The sequence below is a fragment of the Triturus cristatus genome, chromosome 12 (assembly GCF_964204655.1).
Source record: "Triturus cristatus chromosome 12, aTriCri1.1, whole genome shotgun sequence".
NCBI lineage: Eukaryota > Metazoa > Chordata > Amphibia > Caudata > Salamandridae > Triturus > Triturus cristatus.
The window spans coordinates 48,490,347-48,517,827 of record NC_140595.1 but is presented as its reverse complement, the minus strand read 5'-3'; the positions used below and the strand labels follow the sequence as shown (position 1 = coordinate 48,517,827).

Sequence of the window (27,481 nt, the reverse complement as noted above, 5' to 3'; positions counted from 1 at the left end):
AAGCTCTATCAAGCACCTACGTTGGAGGATTTCGTGCTAATCCTAACCACTGAGTGACTCGCAGTATAACGAGACTGCCTCAGTTGAGCACTACTGGGGCCAGGATTAGAGCAGCCCTGGTTATGCATGAGCCATAATGGGGCGAAGTATTTACTTCTTCAGGTAAATACTGGGCTTTGGAATGTGATATTTACCGGGTACTGTCAATGCCTCTTATTCAAAACGGGCACTCCGTAATTGGAAACGATCCGCGACAATACGAGCCTTTACGCGTGTTTCACAGCTTTCTGCAAGATTTATCAGGCTGACCTGTCAAAATTTGCCAGCGGAAAATTGTGGAAAGTTTGATAATACCACCATACTCAGAATTGTGATACCTGCACAGAGGAGTTTATGGAAATATCAGAATTTAACAAACCCAGTGTAATCAGGGTCCTAGTGTTATTCGCCTTCATAGTGCCGCTGTGCGTAAACAAAGGTCTTCAGAAGGTAAACTTTGCAGAGGAAATATATCAAACATGCATACATTTGCCATTGGGCACAGAAGAGGTTCAGCACAAGGTGAACTAGTGGAGATAAGTTGTGCACACATTTTTAGTTGGAGGTGAAATTAATGTGCTATGCGAGCAAAGTTATTTTATAAGTGATAGAAAACCCTGGTACCCACAGTGGCCAAGATACACCTGGAAACTGTAAAAGTTGAAAAGGGCAAAAACTTCAGCTACGAAAAGATTTTGCAGCGCCTAATTCAGCCAGATAGAGGTGTTGGTATGTCTACCACTCAAGATGAGGTGGGTCCAGGTGTCTACTGGAGGAGCTGGCTTGGCAGTTGGACTGTGCCCATGGGGAGCAGGGTCAAGACTGATTTGCATATAGCTTGGTCCAAACTGGAGTGGCATGGTGAACAGAAAAAAACATTGGATTAAACCCAGATCTGTGACTGGGCGAGAATGTGTGCAGTGTTCGGCATTCCGTCCCTCATCAGTTCCTTTTGCTTCTGAGGGGGGCACGCGCCTCTGAGATGAGGCTGGCAAAATCTTTTCAAATGAAAACACATGTTCACTCAGTATCCCCATTCGATGCTAGGCATCTGTCTGTCTGCTTCTATCGCTTCCTCATCCCCATTGCCCCTTTCTCGCTATCATCCAAGAGGCTTCTGTTATGGTACCAGGTGAGCCCCTTGCCACCTGAGATGCCATGCGTCCTTCCAGCCCTTGGCTTTTTTTTTTACAAAACAGTTCATCTGGTATTTCTGCCTTATTGGTTCAGTAAAAATGAACCAAGACAACAATCACCTACAATCACTATTCAGATTAATAACTTATTTTATATATAGCGCTTGATACCAAAGCTGTCTTTTCTAAGTACTGTAAATAACGGATATTACTATTGCCCATTTTAATGACACATGGGTTGCATGAGATTATGACATGTAAGTCCAGGACGGGAGACTGGGATCCTGTACCTAAAGCAACCCAAGTTAGCTCTCCTGAGGAGAGCTGTGACCATCACCCCATCAGTGAGAAGATGACCGCAGCACCTCATCAGAAAGCACCGGAAGCGGGTGAACGTCCCCCTCCTCCATTCCAATCTTAAGGCTTTACTTCCCATTTTGGAGACACATGCAGCCGTTTTGTCCCCTGTTGCCAGAGCTCAACTGCAGGAGCTATTCTCAGCGAGGCCGGACAGGCCTTTTATTCCATGGGCATTTCCCCAGTGGGCTGGAGTCCTTGAAGGCCGGGTTTAAAAGGCCAGGCCTGCTCCTGGTGCCTCTGACACTCTCCCACATCCCCGAGGTTAATTGCTGCAGGCATGGGGAGGCTGAGAGGGAAGGAGGGAGGTGGAAGGTGGAGAAAAGGGATCAGAGAGGGAGGAGAGAGGAGAAAAGGAGAGTGAGAGAATGGATGGATGGAAGGAAAGAGAGAGATTGCGCAATGAGATGTAGGGAGCGGGGCTGGTTTTATCATTTGTGGCCCCACTGCATTTGGTTCCCCAGCCTGGCCCTGATTGTCAGGATGACCCCTGAGCTCTGAGTGCCCCCACTGGTCTAGTGAAAGCCAAAGCTCAGGCAAGAGCCGGATTTTCGTCACCTTTCGTTAGTTAGACTGAACCATGTGAAAAACGTTCAGGATGTTGGGTCTCAATAACATGGTCGAACTACGGTTGGCCAAAGCTGGCCCGGGTGAAACCATCATAGTGGGGGGGTTATCCATAAACCTAGGAATAGATAAGCAAGCTGAGAAGTCCTGCCTGTCCCCAGTGCACCTCACTGGGAATTATTGATTCAGAGGGTGTAGTGCCACCGGGGCCTGGAGGGGAGAGAGATTCTCTGCACCTGACCGCAGTGGCGAGGGAGGTGACTGGCCCTCCTGGTCTCCTTACTGGCCGCCAGTGAGGGGCTTTGGCCACCCCTCGCCCTTTCCCTATGGGTTTCGCCCTTTCCCTATGGGTTCAGTCTGCAAGCAGCAGGGTGCCCGAGGCTCGCCCAAGCACTCAGCCCACCTTGCGGGGAGTGGAAAGGACACACTAGCAGCAGTCTGTTTCCCCCTGGAGGGGACCACCCTTTGCCTTGTCCCTTCTCTCTAGCATGATCGACCTCTCAGGCCGCGTCTCCTCCGTGGACCCAACTTCTGCCCAGCAAGCTGCGCAACATGCAATCCAGCCCTGTACGATGGGGGTCTGATGGCAGCCACAGGGGCACACACCCCCAGCACCACCTCAAAAACTGCCTCCACGCTGCCCAAAAACCCATCACAAAACTGTCCCTCAGGAGCTGGGCTGTGCCCGTGCGCCCACATTACCAAGCCGACACGGAGTGCATGTATGCATGAAGCAGAATCTGTGCAGGCGTAGAGCCCTGTGCGATCCGTATAGGCTTTCTGCTGGCTCCACTGGGAGACGACCTTTCCAATTTGCTGACACTGGTTGGTGAGGCAGGACGGGATCAGGTGCACGGAAGCTGCTGACACGTCAACCTTTCACGCAAGGACATGCAAAGTGTCCTCTGGTGCACAGTGGAGGTCTCCTCTCAGGAGATGACTCTTCCCATCCTCTAGGAGGTCTGTATCCAGACTGGTGCTCCTGGAGGGGATGGTGACTCTGTCCTCTTGCCTTTCGTTGCTTTATAAGACACCGCAAGCCATGCTTCCTCTGTGCGCCCTGAGAACGGTGCTATTCCTGGCTCCACGAAGGACACAGAATAAACACTTTACATCTGTGTCTGCACTAAACACATCATGCAAATAGTGTCATGTTAGCAGTCTGTGTGTGCACTAACCACAGTGCGCACAGTGATATATTTATAGTAGGTGTGTGTTTGGGAGCACATGATACACATAGTCTACATGTGTTTCCACTGAGCACACAATAAACAGAGTGTAAAGTTTACAGTGTGCATATGTGTGTGCACGAAGCACACGGTAAATACGGTGTAAAGGTTACAGACTGTCCTTGCATGTTTTAAGCACAGCAGAAGCATAACACATTGTTTATGGGTATTTGTGTGTGTGTACGAAGCACATGATAAACGCAGTGTAGAGTTCATGCGTGTCCTTGTATGTGATAAGCACAGGTGAAACGTAACACATTTTTAATTGTGTGGCTCTGTATGTGCGCACTAAGCACATGATAAACACAATTTATAGTTTGTAGAGTGTCCTTGTGCATGTTGTACACAGGATACACATAACACATTGTTCATAGTGCGTCTGTATGCACTAAGCACATGATAAACACATGTGTAAAGTTTACATAGTGTCCTTATATGTTTTAAGCACAGGATAAACATACCACATTATTTATAGTGAATTTATGTGTGTGTGCTCTAAGCACAAGATAAATACAGCATCAAGTTTACAGTGTGTGTATATGTTCAGTACACAATAAACACACTGCAGTATCTAGTTGTGTGCACTAAGCACGTGATACACATGTTGCCATGTTTCTAGTACGTCTATGCGTGCACTAAGCATATTCTGTACACGGTGCCATGCATACAGTATGTTTGTATGGGCACTAAACACTGAAGACAATCACTGCCATGTTTACAGTTTGCATGTGTGTACACTAAGTCCATGATATACATAGCGGCATGTTTACAGTCTGAATGTGTGCATACAAAATGCGAGGAACTACATAGTACCCTATTTATGGTTGGTAGGTGAACTATGCACATGATACACATAATACCATATTTCTAGTCTGTACGTGTGCACTGAGGACACAAGAACATACATAGTCCGTGTGTGCACCAGGCACCATACCTAATTTCATACTCTGCATCTGTTACACTGGGGAGAAGGGGAAGCACATAGTGCCACGTTTGTAGTCTGTGTATACTCTAAGCACAAATGATACATATACATAACACCATGTTTATAGTCTGTATGTGCAATATGTATAGAATGCACTTAGTGTCATATTTATTGATTGTGTGTGCAAAATGTGTATGACCCGGAGTGTACTGTGTTGATACACTGTGTATGTTTGAAGCACATGACGCACACAATGTCAGATTTCTAATTCTGTATTTGCACTAAGCACAATACACACAGTGCCATGGTTAAGGTACTGGTCTTCAACAGCGTGTGACGCACGCAGTGCCATGTCTATAGTACTGGTGAGCAACAGCGCATGATGCACGTAGTGCCATGTCTGCAGTGCTGGTGAGCAACAGCGCGTGACGCAAGCAGTGCCATGTCCACAGTGCTGGTGAGCAACAGCGCATGACGCACGCACGCAGTGCCATGTCTACAGTGCTGGTGAGCAACAGTGGGTGACGCATGCAGTGCCATGTCAGCAGTACTGGTGAGCAACAGTGCGTGACGCACGTAGTGCCATGTCTACAGTGCTGGTGAGCAACAGCACATGAAGCACCCAGTGCCATTTCTACAGTGCTGGTGAGCAACAGCACGTGACGTATACAGTGCCATGTCTACAGTGCTGGTGAGCAACAGCACATGACGCACACAGTGCCATGTCTACAGTACCGGTGTGCAACAGCACATGACAGACACAGCGCCATGTCGACAGTACTGGTGTACCACAATACATGATGCTGTTAACACACAGGGAGCAGTGGAGGCTTCAAACACCACGTTTGCCTCCATAGGCGAGACACCAGCACAAAGAAACGAGGGGGCCTATATGGTGAGGGAGTAGGGCCCTTTGTACCTTTCCCTCTGTTCAGGTGCAGTTACCCTAGGTGAACACTCTAGCTCAGAGTGTTAAGTTATTGAATGAGGTGGTCTCACCCACATAATGTGGCATGCTTCATCGTCGGCCCATCATCCCACCCTGGTAAGATAGTACTACCAGGGCGGAGTCGACCTCATGAATTTTTTGAGGGAGTTCCTAAAATATTATCTTCTGGATAACAGTCTAGCGATCTAGTTTACACCAATTAAAAATACCTTACTGTATACCACAAAGATTACCTTTATTAGGTGGTACCTTAGGTATAAATAAAAATACTATAATGTATATATTCAGAGGACGCTTTCAGGTACAATGACCTTTGTGTCCCCATTTTTCGCCGACACGTTTCCGCCTCCTAGCACCCGTAAACAGGTCTCAGGCATTCTTCAGGTCTCTAGAAGGATCCCTATTCTTTGCTTATTTGTGAAAAAACAATAAAAAAGGTAAGTTCCTACTTCCTTTTATATGTCATATATATCACCCTATTAGAGATATCCCTGCACTTCCTGGTCTGATTAGTGGCGGCGATTCCTGTATCCCACACATTCGTCCAGGAGATACGCTCTCACTCATCCAACGGAGCCCCTGTCATCAGCCGGTCCACGGTTTGGCTGATGATTCTATTAGGGTGCAATATATGACATATAAAGAGAGGTAGGACCTTCCCTTTGTTGTCTCTCGGTTGCGCACCAGGCACTTTGTAAAAACAGCTCTCTTAAAAGAAGGTACAAAAACAAAGCTTTGTCTGCTTAATTAGACTGATGTCTGCTCTTCCTTCTCCGCCTCTCCGTCTCCTCTCATCTCTCCCTCGACGACCCTCACGTCTTGGCTCTTCCCATTCTCTCTCTCTGGAATCCCCCAAGCTCCCCATCCGCCTCTCTGTCTCAACTCTCTGTGTGTACTCCCTCTGTTATTCATCTCTCTTTCTCTCTCTCCTTCTTTCTCTCGGGAGTTTCTCGTTGCCAGTGGTTCCTCCTCCACCCCTCCCCCGCTACATTTCTTCATGTGTCAACTTCTCTCTCTCTCCTCCTCTGACTCGACCTCACACTTGACGCTGCATCCACCCCCTTGTCCCTTGGAGTATTCCTCTCCCATTCACACCCCCTCCTCCCCCTCTCTCCACTCACGCTGCATACATTTGTTCACACCGCCTTGTTCTACCTAATTGTTCTTCAGACAAGCACAAAGGCCCTCTCCAGAGCCTGCTGTGGATTCTGCTGGCACCAGCCTCAGCCTCCAGGCCTCGGATGCCACCGGGCACGTGAAGCAGCTGCTCGAGCTGTGCCCTAGGGGCCCCTGTAGATTATTGCCTCGTTAATCTGCTGCTTGTACACAGAGTGCACGCGACCCCTACCTCCGCCACCTGTAAGCCTGCCTAAATAGGCACTGTGTCCTCATTACAAAAAAATATATCTATAGAGCAAACTAATGCATTATTGAATTCTTGTTGCCTGTGATAATATTACAATTAAGTAGCCAGGGCACATAGAGGGCAATCAATGCCCCTCTCTTCTTTTGGTCGACATGTTTCAGCCATCAAGTTAAATCCCTACACAGGATCGATGACCTCTTCAGGACCTGTACCCCTTACTGCAACCCATGGCCTATTGTTCTCTATCAAAAATAATGACATAGAAAGGTGTATGGTTAACATGCCAAAGTAGAATTCAAGAATTCAAAACATATTAAACTTGTGATTGTATCTTTTACAAAATCCGATTACTCACCCTATTTTTGGCGGCAGGATCCAGATGAAGGAGGTAAGCAGTGGAAAGGGGGGGCAGAATTATGGGACGAAGACACAGAGCTAGTAGGAGGGCATCGCCAACACCGGTGCTTCGCGGTTCAGAGTGCTGGCGGTGGCTGGTCTCAGCTTCACGCCTTTGACGTACTCCTACACGAAAGGGTCCATCGTGATGCGCACATCAGAGACAGCCCATGACCCTAAGCTACATTTTGGTAAGTGGCTCATTCCATGGGAAGGCAATCGTATATAGCCTCAGTGCCTGATACGCACAGCGCCTATTCTATGACTTCAATTTTTTACCCACCCTTATATCAAACAGCATTACATTGAACAGAAGAATGCATGCACCATGTTCCCATGTCTGTCTGACGCACTTATTTTTTTTTTCTCCTGTTAATAGTTGGATACGAGACCCTTTTCCTTCCTATGTTTCCTTGGAAAAAACTCTTTTAGCTCCTTAGAGCTGAGTAATCCGAGTCACGGCACCATGATTATATTAGAAAAATAACTATGTATACTGCAATGTAGGTAGAATGTGAAGGAAGCATTTATTAGTGATCACAAAAATAAGAAACAATTTTCATGGCTAAATTCAAAAATTGGACATCCCCATCACAGGATCATAGCACCGTCGTAAAGCGATTAGTGCATGTAACCCATGGAGACCAGAATTTTACTTTGTTTCAAGTGGGGTTTTCCTGTTAACTGTGCGTGAAACCGAGGCTACATCTCTCACAAGCCGGTGCTTCTGACTCGAGTGCCCCGCTGTCTCGTTTTGAACTTGTTCTCTTGTTCTTTCACCTTTCCTAGTCTTGTGTTCAGTGCCACGTTTGTGATCTCTGTGCACAGGCTTTGTTTTTGCACCCAGATTTTATGCTGGATGTGGGGTGCTTCTGCTTTCGGCTCGCTGGGTAGTTCTTGGTCTAGAAGGCACTCCTTTGATAGTGGTCTCAGCAGCGTAGCCTGGAGTGTTTCTTGTTCTCTCATCTCGTGTCATTGTCACTCTCTTCTGTTTTCTTTCCATCCTCCTTGCTACCGATGCTCGTCGCCTCCTGTAGAGGAGCTCCAGGCCACGCAAGACCTCCCGTGGCCTCCTCCTGTGGGACAGGTCTCCAACGAGTCCTTTAGTGATGAAGGTGAATTCACGACGCACGCCTCTGAAGAATGCATAGAGCATCCTACCCTGTGCACAGCACTCCGACTTATGCACTCACCCTCTCAACCCTGTACCCTCGTCCACCCCATTTCTGCTGGCACCCTTGTAAATGCTCCACGCTTGCACACACCAGCTCTATTCACGCCCCAATACTGCCCAGACCTTTCCTTCTCTCCTACACATTCTTCCCACTTATGTATGTCCACGCTGTTGCATATATCACTCCTATTTATAGTCTAGCCAGCCCTAGCTCACATCCTACAATCCTTGTAAACCTGCACCTGTGCACACAGACTCCTGTCCTGCACAATTTTCTCCAACCCTTTGCATGCTGACCCCATCACACACCCAACCCGCCCATGTGATGACCTCCAGCACCCCTGAATGAGCAGCACTGGCCCCCTACACCCCCCCCCCTTGTTATACCCCAGGATTGAATGTGTCCCTTCCTCCTCTTGGCCTTCAATTTAACTTTATCTACTGCAGGAAGCCGGCTCTCTATATAGTCTATCAAAAAAAGATATACCATGCAAAGAGTCCGGGGGTTCCCTTGTGAATGGACCGGGGTTTGTCCTAGCAATCCCAAGCTGCTCTTCTTGGGGTCAGTGTGGTCGAGCAGCCTTAGGCTTATCAGAGAGGAGTGTTAGACATCTGCAAATACTCACAATAGTCAATCAATTATGCACACGACTCAATAAGGAATCCACACCAATTTATAAAAATAACACATATTGTTATATATATTTAGGCACCAGAATCCATGCGATCAGGTAAGTATGTTTTGCAAGAGGAATATATTACTTTTTAAAAAGTCGACAGTGCATTTTTAAGAAGCTGCAATGTTATCCTATAGGAGGAAAAACAAGTACGGCATTCAGGTACAGTACACACCTTATGAGACCAATCTCCTGGACTTAAGGTGAATATGGGTTACGGTCCAAGGCAGCACCAGCAGGTCAGCTCCAGCGGCACTAGGGCGGCCAGGTCCAGCGGTGCAATACAGCGTCGGGTGCCCAGTGTTAGTCAATGGAGACTGGTCTGCGGGAAAAGAGGCTGCAGGTTTGGACTGGGAAGCCAGTCGGGCTAAATCAACCAGAAGGTTCAAGTCTTGCGATGCTAGGGGGTGTGGGGACAATGAGGACCCTCTTTTCCTCTGGACGGGGCTGCCGGGTGCAGAGGATCTTTGAGGTGTCTGGTTTCTTCATCCGGGAGCACTCACAGTTGAGAGGGCCTGCACAAAGAGGCTGCAGGCGGCATCGGAGAGTTTACCAGGGGTGAAGCCACGGTGGACTTTGTCTCTTGAGGGCTTGGGGACTATGCTGACACCATCGGCCCACCTGAACACGGGCTGAGGGGCTCGAAGGCAGTGGTGCTTGATGGCGTCTGGGTTTGAAAGGTATGAAGTCCTCGTGGTTTTCTTGGGGTGCATCACGGGAGTCCTTGGTCTTTTTTTAAGGCAGGCAGTCCTCCCAGGCTTTGGGAGGCACGGCAGCTGCAGGGCGAGATGACTTTGGTGCAAATTACATGGAAACAGCAGACAAGCCGGCAGGGCTGGGGCCAGGTCAGCTACTCCTTTAGTCAGTCTTTGCTTTCATGGCTCAGTGTTGTCCTTCTTCTTTGCAGGTCAGCTGAATCAGATTTCCTGGTGCCAGGGGCTCCCCTAAATACAGAATTTAGGGGTGACAGGAGAGTTTAGGGTAGCAGCCAATGGGCTACTTACCCCTGGGGTGACCACGTCCCCTATGTCACCACTTCCTGTGGGAAGTGGGCATAACCCTGTCCCAGAGATCTAAAGTTTGCCATCACCGAGATAGCTAACTCTGAAAAGTCACCTCCAATTCAAGTAGCCCACTTGAGGACGGGCTCGCCCACCTGACTAGTTACTTTTCCCACCTATCAAGGTGCCAAAGGGCTCTGGAGAAAGGGGCTCGGCTTGCTCTCCTGTTAGAGAAGCCAGATTTGCATACCAATGGCGGTGGGCTTTTTGAAGCTCCCCTGCCTTGGACGGCTAATCTGCAGGTCATCCTGTGGTAGGGGGCGTGAACACCCCTTCCCACTGGATGTTTCTGACCTCCTCAGAGCAAAGGCCTTCACCCTTTGGGGTCAGAAACTTATCTTGGGTGGCAGGAAGGCAAAAAACAGCCAGTCAGCGAACCAGTAGCTGATAGGTGCCCTCTATGTGCATGTATTAATGAATCCAACACTGGTATTTGTGTGGGTTCATTAATATGAGATGTTTGATACCAAACATCCCTGTTTTCAGTGAAGCCATCATGTAGCTGAGAAACTCGTTTTTACCAGGGTCCAGCACATGCTTTAAAATGTTTTCTCTGTTCACTTGTACTGCCGGCAATGGAACTGACCAGCACAGGGGCATATCTGCTCATGCAGACGTGCCCTCACATGTAGCATAGTGCACCCTGCCGTAGGGCTGTGAGCCCTGCTGTAGGTGTGACTTACCTATACTGCATGTAGTGTCTGTGGGCATGGCAAACATGTTGTGTTTTCACTTTTGTCTGCACCAAGACACGCAGCCTGCAGTGGCAGCCTGTATATGTTCGGTGAGGGGTCCCTTAGGGTGGCGCAATTCATGCTAAAGCCCTTAGGGACCCTCTTCAGCCTCCTTAGCCTAGGCATCAGAGGTACCATTTACTAGGGGCTTACAGGGGGGGCTAAAGTATTGCCAATTGGGGGAAACGTGTACAGTTTTGGGAAAGAGATCTGGCACTGGGGACCTGGTTAGCTGCACTTCCAGCCGAATCTCATCATATACCAGGTAAAAAATGTGGGTGGCCATGTGAAAAATGTGCCACTTTCCTGCATCCATCCCGCCATCCAAGCTGCCACTGCCCACTGAATCTTTGAGCTCCCTGGTCACCTTACCTTTGACTGTCTGCAGCCTCTCTCTTTTATGTTCGTTCTCCCTCTCTTCTGCCTTTCCAAAGCATGCCTCTGATTTTTTTTCCTGTACGGTTTGGCTGGACGAACCTGTCTCTTTTGCCTCCCTCTCTCATTTTCTCTAATGTCTCTATTAACCTCTTCTTGTTTTTCATCTTTCTCTTTTTGTCTGTTTCTCTGTTTTTTTACTGTCCTGTCTTTCTCACTCTTCCTGTGTTCCTTCTCTCAGCCCCCCCACACACACTCAATCATCAACAGTGGCGCTGGCACACACACATACATTCTCTCAGTCTCTTTCTCTCTCTCTCTCTCCTTTGTGCCCTCTCTCTCTCTCCCCCTCCCCTCTCTATCTCTCCCCTCTCTTTCCCCTCTCTTTCTCTCTATCTCCCTTTCTCTCTCTCTTTCTCTCGCCCCTCTCTCTTTCTCTCCCCCTCCTCCCTCTCTCTCCCTTCTTTCTCTCTCTCTCCCTTTTTCATTCTCTCTCTATCTTTCTCCCCCTCTCTCTCTCTCTCTCTCTCTCTCTCTCTCTCTCTCTCTCTCTCTCTCTCTCTCTCTCCTTCCTCTCTCTCTCTTCCCCTTCCTCTTTCTCCCCCCTTTTTCTCCCCCCTCTTTCCTACTCACTCTCGCTACCTCTATCTTTCTCTCTCTCTCTCTCTCCGGCTCTCTTTCTCACCCCTCTCTATTCTCACCTCTCCCTCCCTTTCCTCTCTCTTATTTCCCCTTTCTCTCTCTCTTTCCGTCTCTCTCTCTTTTCCCTATCTCTCCCTCCCCTCCCTTTCTCTTTCCCTCCCCTCCCTTTCTCTCTCCCCCGCCTCTCTCTCCCCCACTCTCTCTTTCTCCCCTCCCTTTCTCTCTCTCCTCTCTCTATTTCTCTCTCTCTCTTTCTCTCTCTCCTTTCCCTTTCTCTCTCTCCCTTTTTCACTCTGTCTCTTTCTTTCCCCTCTCTCTGTCTCTTTCTTTCCCCTCTCCCTTCCTCTCTCTCTCGCTCCCCCTCTTTCTCCCCCTCTCTCTCCGACTCACTCTATCCACCTTTCTTTCCCTCCACCTCTATCTGTGTCTTTCCCTCTCTCCGCCTCTCACCCCTCTCTCTCTTCACCTTTCACTATCCTCTTCTCTCTCTCTCCCTCCCCTTTCTCTCTCTCTCCCCTCTCTCACCCCCACTCTCCCCCCTCTCTCTCTCTCTCCTTCTCTCTCCTTCTCTCCTCCTCTCTCTCTCCTCCTCCTCTCTCCCTCCTCCTCTCTCCCTCCTTCTCTCTCCCACTCTCTCTTTCTCCCCGTCTCTCTCTTTCTCTCTCTCGCGCTCCCTATGTGCGGGGCGGGGCACTGCAGCGCCCACTGGTGGAGTTCAGATGGAGAAGGAACAATAAAGAGACCTTGGGGCGCGTGCTCTGCCCTCCAGTACAAGCCGCCGCCTGACAAAGTGCGGCTATTTATGTTACCGCGAGCGCTGTGCTTTCCACCTCCCGTCTCCGAATGCAAATGTAAGGTTTTTATCATTTTAATTTGCGAGCCCCTTGATGAGGTTGAGGCGAAAGTATTCTGGAGGTTTTCTAACAACATGCAAATAAAGACACGTGCCTGCTTTGTAAAGCAAAGAACAGATATCTCAAAATGTACATCAGCAGCATGGACAGTGTCATGGGGTGGTGGGGGGTGGGGCGGGGTGATGCTGTGGCCCCAAAGGAAGAAAGGGTAAGGGGCCCTGTTTGCCTGTGTTGATCAGCTACCCCCTGGCATGGGTGGGACCACAGGGGGGGGGGGGGCTTAAGCCTGGTGATGCTGATGTTCCGCACCCCCCCTCTGAAAATTGGTCCCGCCCCACTGATCACCAACACAGTGAAAGAGCCCACCGGCTCTCTCTCGCCCATGCACAGGAGCCCTCCACCCCTTAACTCGCGGAGCCAGCTGTCTCTTCTGTCCACCCCCCTCCCTCCCGTCCGGCCTCTCTCCGGAGCAGACCCCTCCGAGGCTGACAGACATATTTTGACAGATTAGGAGCCGTCGCTTCTCAGACAGCTTGTCATGAGATAATGATTTGGCTGTGAAAGTCGCTTCCTGGCATTTGCGGGGACTCGCGCACGTCTCTCCCTCTCCCCCTTTCCCTCCCCTTTCCCCATCTCTCTCTCTCTCTCTCCTTCTCTCGTGACTTCTCACTAACCTCCTATTTAGTATCCCCTCTCACCACCTCATGCCTCTTCTCTCCTCCTCCCCACAACTGTCGTCTTGCTCCACTCTCTCCCTCACACCTAATTTTTGTTTTCGGTCTTTTCTTCGCCTCTTCTCGTTGGTTTTATTTTCACTCACCTCTAATCCACTTTCTCTGATCCAAACCTCTTGGGTTTTTCTTCTATCCTCCTTCTCCCTCTCCTCGGCTGTCGTTTCTCATATCCTTCCTTCCTTCTGTCTCTTTCTCACTGGCTTCCGCTCTCTCGTTTTTGTCACCTGTTTTTCCTCTGCCTGCCTTTTATCTATTTCCCCAAATTTTACTCCCCCCCCACCCCCAACTCCTTACTCCCTCCTCTGCCATTTCTTTCATTTTCTCCACAGGTTTTTCTCACTCTTTTACCTCACTCTGCCTCATTTCCTGTTCTTCTATTTTCCCCTGTCTTTCTTCCCCTTCCCTGTACCTCCGTATCTCGCCTTACCACCTTCTTTATTCTGTCTCCCCCATATCTTTCTCACTTCTTCTCATCTGTATTCTCTTATTTTCTTCATCACTTGTCACCAGTCTTTTAACTCTCTCTACCTCTCATGTCTCCCTCATTCGCCCTCAGTGGGCACTCTACTTTTCTCTCCCTCCTTTCTCTTCTTCTTCCTCTTATTCAGGCAGACAGACAGACAGACAGACAGACAGACAGACAGACAGACAGACAGACAGACAGACAGACAGACAGACAGACAGACAGACAGACAGACAGACGGACGGACGGACGGACGGACGGATGGATGGATGGAATCCCTAAATTCTCACCAATCTCTGAGACTATAAGGGACTTGCATTGGCTCAAGATTCGAAACCGGATCAAGTTTAAGGCGCTGTGCATACTCTATGAAGCATTGCACAACTGTGGTCCACATTTCCTGAAATCCCATTTCAGACACCAGTCCTCCATAAGACCGCTCCTATCTAACAACCTTAAAATCCTTCAAATACCACGAACAAAAACAGTTAACTGGGGCGATAGACGCTTCCTTGTGGCAGCTCCCAGGTTATGGAACTCCCTGCCAGCATCCATCAAAGACAGCCCATCCCTGATGCATTTCCGTAGAAAGATAAAGACCTGGCTGTTTGATCAAGAATAGTTACCGGCTCAACCTCGGGAATACATTCAAAGTTTCTAGCGCCGCGACGCCTACGGGCAATTGTACGCGCTGTATAAATCTCAACAATAAATAAATAAATAAATGGATGGATGGATGGATGGATGGATGGATGGATGGATGGATGGATGGACAGGAGTATTGCCATTGAGGGTTTCTGGTGACATCATAAACAACGAGGCTAAATGTAGTTTGTAAATGTCAACAGAACCCCAAGATTCCAATATGAGACCATATTATTATTTTTAATTTTTAATATGAGATCATATTACACATGGTACCCATTATGTATCTTTAATATTGCTTGTTTATTTTAGGGTTTTTAGCTTGAAAAAGTTTTCTTCAAAGCGCTGCTAACAACGGACATGGGCTTGAGTTAGAGTGTTTAGGTTTTGTTTGCCTTTCCTGGCTATATAATTAATAAAACAATGGACAATGCCGAGAGTGAGTGAATTCAGGTAATTCCGTGGCAGCAGAGTTTGTTTACCACATAATTAAGAATTTTCATGTTTGCCTCTTCATTGCACACATATTTTACGAAATTTGCAACGTTCTCCAAAAAAGACGGTTTCTATTTCAAAGGGATAAAAATAGTACTGCCAAAGTATGTGCCTTATAATTTGCATTTTTGCAGCATAATTTAGATAACTTTGTCACAGAATGTGGTTCTTTATGCTACATAATCCTAGTAGCCCTGAAAACGTTAAATCTCTCCAGAGTGTTGCGGGTGCTGTCCTTAACATGATAACATTCGTATTTCACAGGCAACGGTAAAATATTTTCTATATTTCATGGTTTCCTGAGATGTATGTTTTATGTAGGTGCATGTTGTGTAATAAAAGCAGCAAAGTGTGTGTGTGTGAATCTATGTGTGTATATGTGTGTCTGTCTGTACATGTACATAGAGGGCCAGATGTATAAAATACTGGTCGTAAACAACTGGTTGCAATTTGTGACCAGCATTTTTGCAATCAGTTAAGATTTTTATTAATTGATCTATGTTCTAATAGGTAGGTTTGCAAAATTCCGATTTGGAATGAGTCGTAATCCGACCTACGTCATGAATAGTTATGAGGTGAGTCGCAAAATGCGACCCACTCTGATTGGTGGACATTACAGGGATGGTAGCCAAATAGTGCCAGAAGACGACCACGTCTGTGATTGCCTTAACATAAAAACGCTGGCCATTTTTCTGAAAGAAAATGTGTCTGCATTTTTTTTTTATGGTTCTTTAAAAAAAAAAAGTTTAACAATTTGTTAGTGCTCCCCTGAACCACTGCCAACTTCCCAACAAACATTTGTAAAGGGGAAGGGGCCCCAAACAGAATGCCTTCCCACCCTCAACTCAGAAGTCAGTCATTTTTCAATGATTCCAGTCACAACATATTGATATATCTCTCGCCAATTCAGTGTATGAAGGGACAACTACAAAGCCTACCTCCCAAATAGAGAATAAGTATCGGGTGGCAATACCACTCCAAGAGTCGGTGAAAGTTTACTGACTCCTAAAAGAGTGTATTACATAGTGAAAAATGTATTTGTGGTAGCAAAATGTAACACACACACATACATATACATATATATAAAATTCACTGAAAAAACCATAGGTTTCACACATGTTATAGTTAGCGGAAATTTTACTGATAAAAAACCAATGAAATTCCCCCGTTATAGTAGTGCAGGCAACTATAACTCACGCGACCGCAATCCTCTGCTGATGCTAATACTGTATTTAGACACTTATTTGCCCATGTCTTCTTCCATACATTTTTAGCTATACATATATTACAAATATTTTTTTTTCATAAAGACACATATGTCATCAGCAGAAGATTGCGGTCGCGTGAGTTATAGTTGCCTACACTAACTATAACGGGGGAATTTCATTGGTTTTTTATCAGTAAAATTTCCGCTAACTATAACATGTGTGAAACCTATGGTTTTTTCAGTGAATTTGCAAGGTTTTTTAAATGCTAATTCCTAACTATAACGTGTGTGAAACCTATGGTTTTTTCAGTGAATTTGTACGGTTTTTTAAATGCTAAGTTACTTTACGCCATTCGTGGCGTGCGCGCCCACTTAACGCAGTTCGTTCCGTGCGCGCACGGTGCGCTTCGCGCACCGTGCGCGCACAGTGAGCACGCGGTGCGCTTCGCAGTTAGTGCCGTGCACGCACGGTGGGCACGCGGTGCGCTACACGCACCGCGTGCCCACGTTACACTAGATGGGCCATGTACGCACGATGCGCTTCGCGCACCGTGCGCACATGGAGGACATATTATGCGCTTCCTTGTGATAGGTAATCTGTTGAAATTTTTTTGGGAAATGCTGAGCTCACAAAAGCCATGCACAAAAGGTGGCCTTCGGCCAGCATTTGCACACGGGGTGGAGAGAGTGTGGATTTATTTGTTTATAATTTTTTACCGTACGCGTACGGTAAGCGTACGGTAAGCGTAATCGGCGAAATTTTCAAAAAATTAAAAATTTGCGTTTTTTGCCTTGGGGGATCTTTGAAGACTCAACTAACATGGTTATGTGCATGGGCGCTGTCTAAACAGCCCCTTTATATGTTTTTGGCATTTGTTTATCAGCTCCCCCCTCAGAGTGCGAGAGAGAAAATGGCGGCCGCCGCTTCCTGGTTTCGACCGATTCGAATGTTTACTAAGATCTAAGGGCCAATCAGAATCGCGCTCGCGCACGCCACCGTACGCGTACGGTAAGCGTACCGTAAGCGCACCGTAAGCTGGCTCAGATATATATATTGATTTAAAGGCTATTTTCTCAGAATCTACTGAACAGATTTACACCAAACCTACAAAAGGCACTTCCTTGACCTGAGGACTACCTCTCTGCCAAATTTCTAGTAATTCTGTTCAGCCGTTCGGGCTGTAGCCCTGTCTAAAGGTCCTATGGAAAAATGCATGGGAAAAACGCGTTTTGGGACCCCCCTTTTATCTCAGCCCCCGCTTGACGAATCCCCCCGAGACTTTCAGGGTAGGAGCGGAGCGTAGCGCCCCACCTATTTTGAAAAATTCGCGAGGATTCGTCGACCGGCGCAAAAGTTATTCAAAATAGAATGTTGAGGTTTTCCTATGGAAACGTGGTCCTAACTATAACTACCTACTGGCGACCGCCAGTAGGTAATATATATATATATATATATATATATATATATATATATATATATATATACACATACAATATATATTATATTATATATATACACAATATATAGTGCTATATATACACAATATATATATAATACATGTTTGTTTTTCAAAAGGTATTATTGCTAAAGTGAAATATGTCTGTATTAATTCGTTCGGGACATTTTGGTATAGACCCTTATTCTAATTTTTTCTTCTCTCCCTCATTTTCCTTCTTATCTCTCTTTCATTTTCTGCCCCCGCCTCCACCGGCAACCCACTTTCGATAGCTTCCTAATCATTTCTCTTTTGTACTCATTGTGTACCCTGTAGCTCTGCCACGACTTCTCACCTCTGTCTTGCATAGATTTCCAAGTTCCAATATGTGACTAAAATCCAGCTCAGCTCTTACAAATTCATTATTGGTGCATTGTGGGATTTTTCAGGACCATATAAGACTTGGGTGCTGTTTTCCTAATTTGAAAGGTGTTCTTCTTGCCTGCAATGGTGAATGTTGATGTCTGTTTCTGGTGCAGTGTTGATGGTACGTTACCAAACCACTGCTTACGTTTTTTGCCAGAATGTGGCTTCTAAATCAGGAACATGGGTGTTGCTAGTGGAGTGAAGGCGCGGCTTGTTAGCAGCAATACCATGGTTCATTTCTACAGTCTGTATGCTTCCTTGGCTCCTTGCAGAGCCTGGGCGCCCTTTCAAAACGTCCGTGTCATAGTGTAGCCATCAAGGCGGCTGGCTCTGTGATATCCCTGGGGAGCTTTTAAGATCTTATTTTTACTTATGCAGTTTTATGTAGATTTAGCTGCGCTCAAGAGCATCGGAGAACTTTACATCAGCACCAGTTACATTAAAGAAGGTCATCTTTTTTTTGTAGGCACAGGGCGATTATGTGATATGCCCAGAATCACAGGACGTGGAACCGATGCCGGGAACCGAACCTGGTTCCCCAGTTTCAAAGTCAGGCGCTTGGGCTGTGTGAAGCCCCATGCTCTCTCCTGTATCCTGACATATCCCCTCATTCAGCTTAAGTTCAGCCAGTTAGCACTTTCTAAGCAGACTGAATCCATCTTGCACTCTGTCCGGATTCTGGTCTTTCTACTAGAACACCCTCCCGCTCAGTATCACAGACAACCCGATGCTACAAGAACTTAAAGCAAAATGCATCAACAATCTCTGTCCTTGTTTCTGAGTTCTCTGGCTCAGTGCCTTCTATGGTTGTTCCACACCAAAGATTAGTCCAACTCCCCCAGTGTGAGCCCGTGGCACTATTAGCAGCGATGTTAATGATTGGTTAGCGCTGTGGAAAGCTCATTGTATGCCCTTGTTGCTGAAGTCTTCCCTCAATGTTATGCTCTGGCATCATCAACTGTACAGATAGCCCAATCTTCCCTCGCTGCAGGCATATAGCTTCTTCAGAACCATGGATAGCTCATTCTCTGTTGTTGTTCCTGAAGCATACCGACAAGTGTTTCCCTATGTCAAGTTCAGCACAAAAGATAGCTCTTTGGCCCTGAAGTCTCTCCTCTGTATTGTCCTATGGCGGGTTCAGCACATTGGATATCTCATTTTGTGTCCTTGTTCCTGAAGTCTCCTCTTCAGTTTTACCCCATGTTTGTTCAGCACCACGGACATCTCAGGCATCCTTTAATGTTATCCTATGGCGTGTTCAGCACCATGGACATCCCAGGCTTCCTTCGGTGTTATCATATGGTGGGACTAGACTAGCACCATGGATACCTCAGGCTCCCTTCAATGGTATCTTATGGCGGGTTCAGCACCATGGATAGCTCAGGCTCCCTTCAATGGTATCTTATGGCGGGTTCAGCACCTTGGACAGCCCAGTCTCCCTTCAGTGTTAGCTCGGCGGGTTCAGCTCCTTGGTTAGCGCAGACACCATTCAGTATTAATTTATAGCAGGTTCAGATCTACAGATAGCTTCATCTTCCCTCAATGTTACCCTATGGCGGGTTCAGCTTCAATAATATTTCATTCTGTGTCCTTGTTCCTGAAGTCTCTTCCTTGGTGTTATTCTGTGTTCGGCACAACGAATACCTACATTTCTGTCTGTTGTCATGAAGTGCGTGCTATATGGTTTTAGCTCATCCATCCATCCATCCATCCATCCCCCTTCCCCCTTCCCCCTTCATGGGCTAACCTTTGCATTCATTTCTGACTCCATATCATGGTTCTTTTCATTAACTTTTTTAATGTGTCGACTTTTACTTATGTTTTGTAGAAAATATAGTTGCACAGAGATAACATTGGCTGGGACCACTGGAGCAGAAGGACTTCTGCTCCAGTATTCCAATGCTTGCCCTCCTGTTTCGCCCGTTTGTTTAAAGATTCGCCCCTCGGAGCGCAGAATGTTCTAATAGCCTTATAGCCCTCCGGCCTCTGGCTTCGGCTCAAGCCTGCAACTCAAGGAGAAAGCCTTTAACAACTGTTAGAGCCCTCACCAGTGGGCTACGATGCTATACTGTTGTTATTAGTTTAACCTTTATTATTACTGCTAATATAATGGATGTTGTTGTTATGTTGGGGTTATTATTAGCATTCTTTTGCTTGTTTTATTATTATTAGTATCACTAGCAAAACCAACATCCTCAATTGCATTATTGGTATTACTGTGCCTTTTCAATTTTAATCATTGTAGAGATGGTTCGTAATATCATTAGTAGTTATGGTGGTGGTAGTGTTATTAGTCATGATCGTAGATCAATTAGTAGAGATGGTAATAGCAATATAACTAGTAGTAGTGATGGGGGTAGCATTATTAGTAGTAATGATGGTGGTGGTAGTAGTGTCAATATGAGTAGCAGTAATTGAAGAAGTAGTAGTATTGATATTGTTAAATTTGTATTAGTACGAGTGATGATGTTAGTGGAAACAGTAGTAGTAGTAATATTTATTTGAGTTTATTACTAGTAGTGATAATGTTTGAACTAGTAGTTGCGTGGTGGTAGTATTGTTGTTAGTAGAAGTGATGGTGGTAGCATTAGTAGTAATGATGGCTGTAGTAGTGTTGATTGTAGTAGCAGTAATAGTTGTTTTGTTATTCTAATTATTATTACACTACTCTAGTTCTACTTTCGGATTCCATCTCCTCGCGTCTTTCTGCTGTACAATCCTGCCATGCTCGCCACTCCGTCCTCAGCCTATGAGCTGCCTCCGCCCCGTACTCCGTTTCCTCGCTCTTCTGTCCCGCTGCTCTGTCAAATACCCTGTTATTTTTTTTCACTCCTCACTTTCATTCTTCATCCTCATTTCCTCCCTTGCACCCACCAGAGGAGTCCAGTATTCAGTACTTCTCAAACCATACAAGTCCTCATTCTAACGCCTTCTTCTCTCGCCTGACCCCAGTTCCTCCCTCCTCAAAGTTCTCCTACCTCTGCTGCTCTCCAACCCTTTAACTCCGCTCCTCGCTTCCTTTTTAAACTTCGCTCCATCTCTCAGATCCCAAACCCTTCTCCATTGCTTCTTTTTTCTGCTTCCAGCTTTGCACCTGTTCATTGTGTGTTGTGGTTTCCATTGTATTTCCCCCGTTATCTTTCCTCGTCTACCAATATCTTCCCCTTGCTGCAGTCTACGGTCACATTCTTAACTTACGCCAACTATTCCCTCCTTCCATGGAGCCGAATTTTGCACTCCTTCCCCTTCTCGCTGCTTTTATTTGGAACCTCCTCACTTTCCAAGTCGGTTCCTCTCAGAATCTGCTATCTTTAGTTACTTTTCGGTAGTCTTCCCGCTCACCCCTCGTTCGCCCGCCTACATCATTTGTCCTTTAATCACGATGATCCGTTTATATCACTGATTGGAATGCTGACACTAACCAGTTGTCTGCCTGCATTCTGAGCCCATTTTCTGATTGTGCTGAGTGAGAGTAGACGGACGGGTACTATTGCCCATGTGTTGTTGTGCATTAACCATTGTTATTTGCCCTACCTGTAATTAAGCCTAGCCTATAGCTCCAGCTTATAACTGTAGAGCGAGCGATAAATGTGTATTAATGACCTTTGCAGAAAGCGTTAACGACTGCTAACACAATGAGCAGTGGGTAATAATAATAATAGTACTCGTCATCTTCATTGTTAATATCAACATCTTTTTGTACTGTTTTATCTGTATACTTATTACTTTTATGATAAGTGTTCTCATCACTATTCTAATAATTTTCATATTAAGAACTTAATATTTGTATTGTTCAATTTTTATTGTTATCAAAATCAATATTATTTTATTTCTTATTCATTCATTACTCTCACAATCTATAATCTTATGACTTGTCTTATTTTTAATAATATTTTTTATTGCTATTATTGTTGTTGTGGTTGTTGCATTGAGGGTTGGCATCTGGGGATATATCTACCCCCTCTTTCCTTGTTTCCACAGTGCAGTTTGAGAGCCCGGCCTGGGAGCTCCCTCCTACCCCCTCCATGGAGCGCCTTCAGCAGACCCGCCAGCTGAGCCCCCAGCTCGGACGATGCCGCCATGGCAGTGGCCGCAGCCAGGAGCGCCGCCCCAGTGTTGGCGAGAGGGTGGACCCCGCGATACCACTGGAGAGGCAGCCGTAAGTCGCTCGGTGGGAGATCCCTCAAGATGGCCGCTTGCCTGGAATTGAAGGGGGGGTTGCGTAGTGGCTATAGATATAAACTACTGATTCCAGCGTGGCAAGAAGTGGTTTAGTACAATGTGAAGGAAGAAACCTCACGTACCAGCTGGGGTTAAAATATATGGAGCAGTTGACAATGAAGTAATAAAGAAATGAAATTTGTTAGTGCTGCACCTCAGAAGATCAACTCAAGACGCTCCTGAATGAAGAAGGAGTGGTTGATGGATATGATAATGCCCCTCTGGGCTTCCTTTAACATCTCGAGTTAAATGTATGTCAAGAGTGGCCAATGAGGGGTCAAAGAGATTTCCAGAGATGCTGGTGCCTCTAAAAGGCACCTGGGGGTGGTCCAGAGTCTAACATATCAATCTTAGAGCACTTCCCTAGAGGCACGCCAATGAACAGCTGGACATGTGCCTCAATGTGACGGAGTACCCTGTCCTCCAAGCTCTAAATAAATAAGGCTCTTAGTTTTTTTATATAAATATGATTGGACAGAGTGTTCGAGAGAGAGTTAGACTCCAAAGGGTGACAGAGAGAGTGTGTGGCACTAGTGTGAGCCTGAAATAGGGTTGTATCAGTGCAGGAGGGTACCTCTGACACATTTCGGAAAGATTATTTTTTAAAGCTGAAGTTGGCAAAGTGAAATTTCTGTGACGGTGCAAGAGATGGTGCCATAGATAAGTCTGTGATAGTAGCACAGGGGTGTTAGAGGCTTTCAGAGATAGGTTTGTGTCATTGCCAGGGAGTACTATTGGCAAGGTGTGTCGAAAGTGTGGATATGATAGTTGTTGGAAGGACAGAGGTTTCTAGGAGAGTGCCTCAACAAGGTGTTTAAGGAGGTGCCCCTCCCCCCCACTCACATCTATGCTTTCCTCATCCTATCCTGCAGGTGGTTTCATGGTGCTATAAGTAGGGCAGATGCTGAGACCCTGCTGCTGCTATGCAGGGAATGCAGTTACCTGGTGCGGAATAGCGAGACCAGCCGGAATGACTATTGCTTGTCTGTCAGGTGAGCATCGCTCCTCGACCAGTCGCGTGTGCCTTGCTATCATGTCTTTATTCATATTGCCTATGTCCTTTGCACTTTGAACATGCTTCATTGCGCTTGCTACAGCACAACTGCAAAAATAACAGTTGATGGACAGAATGCAGAACAATGTCATACATTCACCCCAGTACAGAGATCTGGGCCTAAATCCATCGTTTTTTTGCTCACCATGCCATTCCAGTTTGAACCCAGCCATATGCAAATCAGTCTTGACCCTGTGCCGCATGGGAACAGTCCAGCCCGAACTGCCAGGCCAGGTCCTCCCTGGACTGGAACCAAGCATCCTAGGACCGGTTTCGGGGTTTCACCCCTCTTCAGCCAGGATAGCTTGATTCCAGTGGCATGGAGAGCACGGGACTCACGTCTGAGCATACCCGTCCCACTCGGGGTGACAAATGCAAAAATAACAGTTGATGGACAGAATGCAGAACAGCACAACAGCACAGATGTGGGAGGGCGTCACTCGCGTACGGATTCCCATGAGCACTGATAGAAAAAAACTAATATGCATAATTACACCCTCCTTGATTAATTCACAAGAATGCAAAAAAAAGTTCTCTACAATGAAGTTACATTGGATTTAGACTAAACGTGTAGATCTTTCAAAACTTTTCAGTGGCACATCTATTTGCAACGAGTTACAGAAATGAATAGAAAAATGCATGGCTGTCTGAACAATAAATAAATAAACAAGTTTATAAAGCGCCTGGTAACACTACGCTAGTGTGTCCCCGCGCTACGGTACAAGCCTAACAGCACTCTCACAGAAATTACGTAATTTACAGACCCCTCAGAGGATGAAGACAACATTGGTCTAATCAACGGGAAAAAGATAAGTTTGAAGCTCTAAGTCATCAGAGGTTTAAACTCATAATCACAATGTTCCAGCAAGGCTTCCTCCCCCCAGTGTTGGTACACCCTGAATAGTGATATGAAAATGGGGGAAATTAAAATAGTGTGCAAAAATGACAAGCAGCTCTTTTCAATAACCCGAAAGCCTTACAGACCAGTTCCTCGACACAACCCGGACTTGTTCCGTAAAAGCTCTGTGTTGTCTTTTTTTCTTCCATTGTTTGTGTAACACCGCTCTACTTACCTCGTCATGGCATGAGATGCATCTCTCATTCGTTGTGAACAAAACACTGACGTGTTTAATGACTCACTCCTGTATCAGTCCTTACTCGTCATGCACAGCACCATATTGTTTCATTTCTTATGTGTGCAGAATCACCCCGTCTCTTTCCACAAGTGTACAGCACCCTTTTCACTTCCTCTTGGTATGTGCAAGATGGTCCGATCAGTTGGCTGTGGTTGGCCCTCATCATCCCTAGTCTGATTGGCTGTTACATATTCGTCTTTAACTCTTGTTACCAAGGTTCTGTCATCATATGAGTATGGGTCAAGACTGATTTGCATACGGCCAGGTCTAAACTGGGGTGGCATGGTGAGCAAAAGAATGATGGATTTAACCCACATCTCTTGACTGCGGGTGAATGTTTTGATTTGTTCTGCATTCCGTCCATCAATTGTGTGTCTTTTGTTATCATACGAGTATTATCCAGGCCATCAAAGTGAAGAGTCCCAAATGGGACCATCAAATTGTACCAGGTTCAGTTCGATCGAATGTTCAATTCAATTGATCGCCTTTATTCATCCAACTTGAAAACGTCCAATCACCAGGGAGCATCTGGTACGACACCAAACTTCCTGGATATGTCCCTTAGTGTTTGCCAAATCCTTGCGTAAAATCCCACAAACCCACTTTACACCCTACACTGCAGACAGCTCCAAGATGCTTGCCAGCTACATGTAGCCCTTAGAAAACCCAAATAAAGGCTAAACACACATCATTACCTATGTGTTCTCTTCTCCACCATGCTCCCTCGTCCGCTGCATGTGCCTCCTTGTCTTGTCTCGTTCCTCTCTTCCTTCACTTATTATCACTTGTCGCATTCACTAATGGTGTTTTCTGTCCTCAGATGCTGCCAAGGTTTTATGCACGTGAAATTCACGCAGACAAAGGAAAACAAGTACATCGTTGGTCAGAACAGCGCCCTCTTTGGAAGCATCCCAGAGGTGATACACTACTACAGCACGCGCAAGCTGCCCATCAAGGGGGCAGAACACCTCTCTCTGCTCTACCCAGTCACTGCCCAGACTCTCTGACAGGACATCTGAGCAGCCAGAGGACCCTTTGCATCCTGCCCGCAAGGTTGGGTTGATGGGAACTAAGGAAGCCGAAGGGTCAGATTCTGCTTTAGACATATCCAGCCTGCCCATGGGCAGCAGGGTCTGCCCAGGAGGGCAGATATTATGTGGAAAGGGCTCAGGCAGACTGTCTGAGAGCTATGGTAGGTGGAGAACACCGTAGCAGGCAATCACAACAGCCAGACATAGAATCCACCTCCGACTGACAGAAGAGAGCCATTGAGAGTGGTGACCAGCCCACCCATGTGAGGAAAGCGGGAAAACACCATTGTCAGAGAAAACCTTCATCAAACATGGCACGGCCAGTAGGAAAATGGCTGGACAGAAGCTAGACCATTGGAGGTCATGTGTGGGGCGCGGAGTTTGGATAACAATCAACAAGTAAAAAGGCAGTTTTGAGAGAGTGAATAACTCCAAGCTGTTATGGCAAAAGAATATTAGCATGGTAGAGGACCGTACAAATCGAAGTGAAGGAGTAACAACTACACAAACAACAAAAACAATAACTTCCCTCAGATAAAGCCTGGCCAACAACAGACATCAGCGAAGTAAAGAATTACCTCAACCAAAGCCAAGCCAGCAGACGACATGAGATGCAAATGGATGCAACTGAATGACTTAAAAACACAAAAGTAAAATGTCTAGCAACAGCCATTTACCTCAAAATCTGGAGGAGAGGGGTGAAGAAGAACACCACTTCATTGAGACCAAAGTAGAAGACATCTTGGTCAGAGAAGAACGTTTCACCGAGAATCAGAAAGAAAAAGAACACCGTCAGAGGGAAAGTTCCTTAAACACAATGAAGACAACAAAACATTTGTAAAGAAAACACTAACACAACTATAGGGAACACCTGAGCCCATTGGAAATTGGCTTTTAATACAGGAGAGTAATTGTAAGGAAATGGGCCTGGTGTTACCAACAAAAGAAATACATTAAGGGAGAGAGGAAATAACAAAAAGCACAGGAGTCACCTCACTTGAAGGGAATGTCCCTACAGCAGCAGACAATAAAGAGGCTACTTAAACCACAAATCAGAAGGGAAGTTGCCCACATGACCAAGAGTGGGAAAGATAGCAAGCCAATGGGAAGAAAAAGGATCACTTCAAAAAGCAACTGGGTGGAAAGTGGCAATGCAATTAGACAGAGGATAGAATGAGATGGCGTACGAAATGTCAAGAGGAAAGGAGCATATCAAAAAGATTTTAAATCGCCGCTTGAGGGACTACTTATTCTGTAGCCCTGAGGAAGTCCTGTAGGTGTGGCGAAACGTGTAACTGATTATATCCACCAATGATAATGATATTTTTGTGACATAACAATGATAAAAATAAATTGTGAAGAAATCTTTCTACTTTTGATAGAGTACAAGCTAGTTTGGTCTTTTCTGGAATTAGAGATGCAGAAACATCATAAGCTCTGTGAAAGGAGGAGTGGAGAACCTATTTAGGAGTGAAGGATTGTCACTTCTTCAACCTGCTTAGATGGCTATCAACCAAAAACATATTTTTTGTGTCCTATTATATCAGACTTTGAATGTCATCATTAAGAACCCAGCACAGCCTGTCTGTGGCCTGCCATTGGCTGTTTCCTCTGGTTCACCCCTAGACAGCACGAGCAGCTTCGAAAATCTTTTCCACTGATACTCGAATGATAAGGACCATATGAAAAATTCCCAACTTTTCATATAAATGTAAGAGAAGAGTTTATTATGTGCGGGGAAACCAGCAGGCATTTCAACGTGTCCATGTTTTGGGGAACCAGGGCATTGGTCAATCTCACTTTTCACAGAAATTGAGCACAAAATACATCAGAAATGTATCCATTAAACTCACTGCTTAGTCAATGTAAAAGTTATTACTTGTACAGTGAATACTTCCTGCTTGGGGTTAGCTGACTTCTAAAATTTCCCAGTGTGTGGTTGAGAAGATGATGTAGCAAGAAGCGCATAGTGCAGTCCATCGAGGAAGCCAAGATTAGCATATAGGTCAACCATTTATGTGCCAATTGCACTGCTTCACCCCCCTCACCCATGGGGTCAGTGAGGTCATAGGTTCATGATATGGAGTGATACTACTTTAACAATCAGTGCAAGGTCTCTCGATTGAATATGTTGTGTTATATCTGATTTGTC

General features: G+C 46.1%; 1 protein-coding gene across 1 annotated transcript in view; it reads left to right on the top strand.

The window, feature by feature from the left end:
* SHD (Src homology 2 domain containing transforming protein D) overlaps window positions 1-27,203 on the top strand; it is a 35,416-nt gene extending 8,213 nt beyond the window's left edge. The window contains exons 4-6 of the mRNA XM_085637844.1: window positions 21,869-22,046; window positions 22,981-23,100; window positions 25,119-27,203. Coding sequence (XP_085493970.1) covers window positions 21,869-22,046; window positions 22,981-23,100; window positions 25,119-25,305 — 485 coding nt within the window. The 3' untranslated portion in view covers window positions 25,306-27,203. The remainder of the gene's footprint in view (window positions 1-21,868; window positions 22,047-22,980; window positions 23,101-25,118) is intronic.
* The last annotated feature ends 278 nt before the right edge of the window (window positions 27,204-27,481 follow it).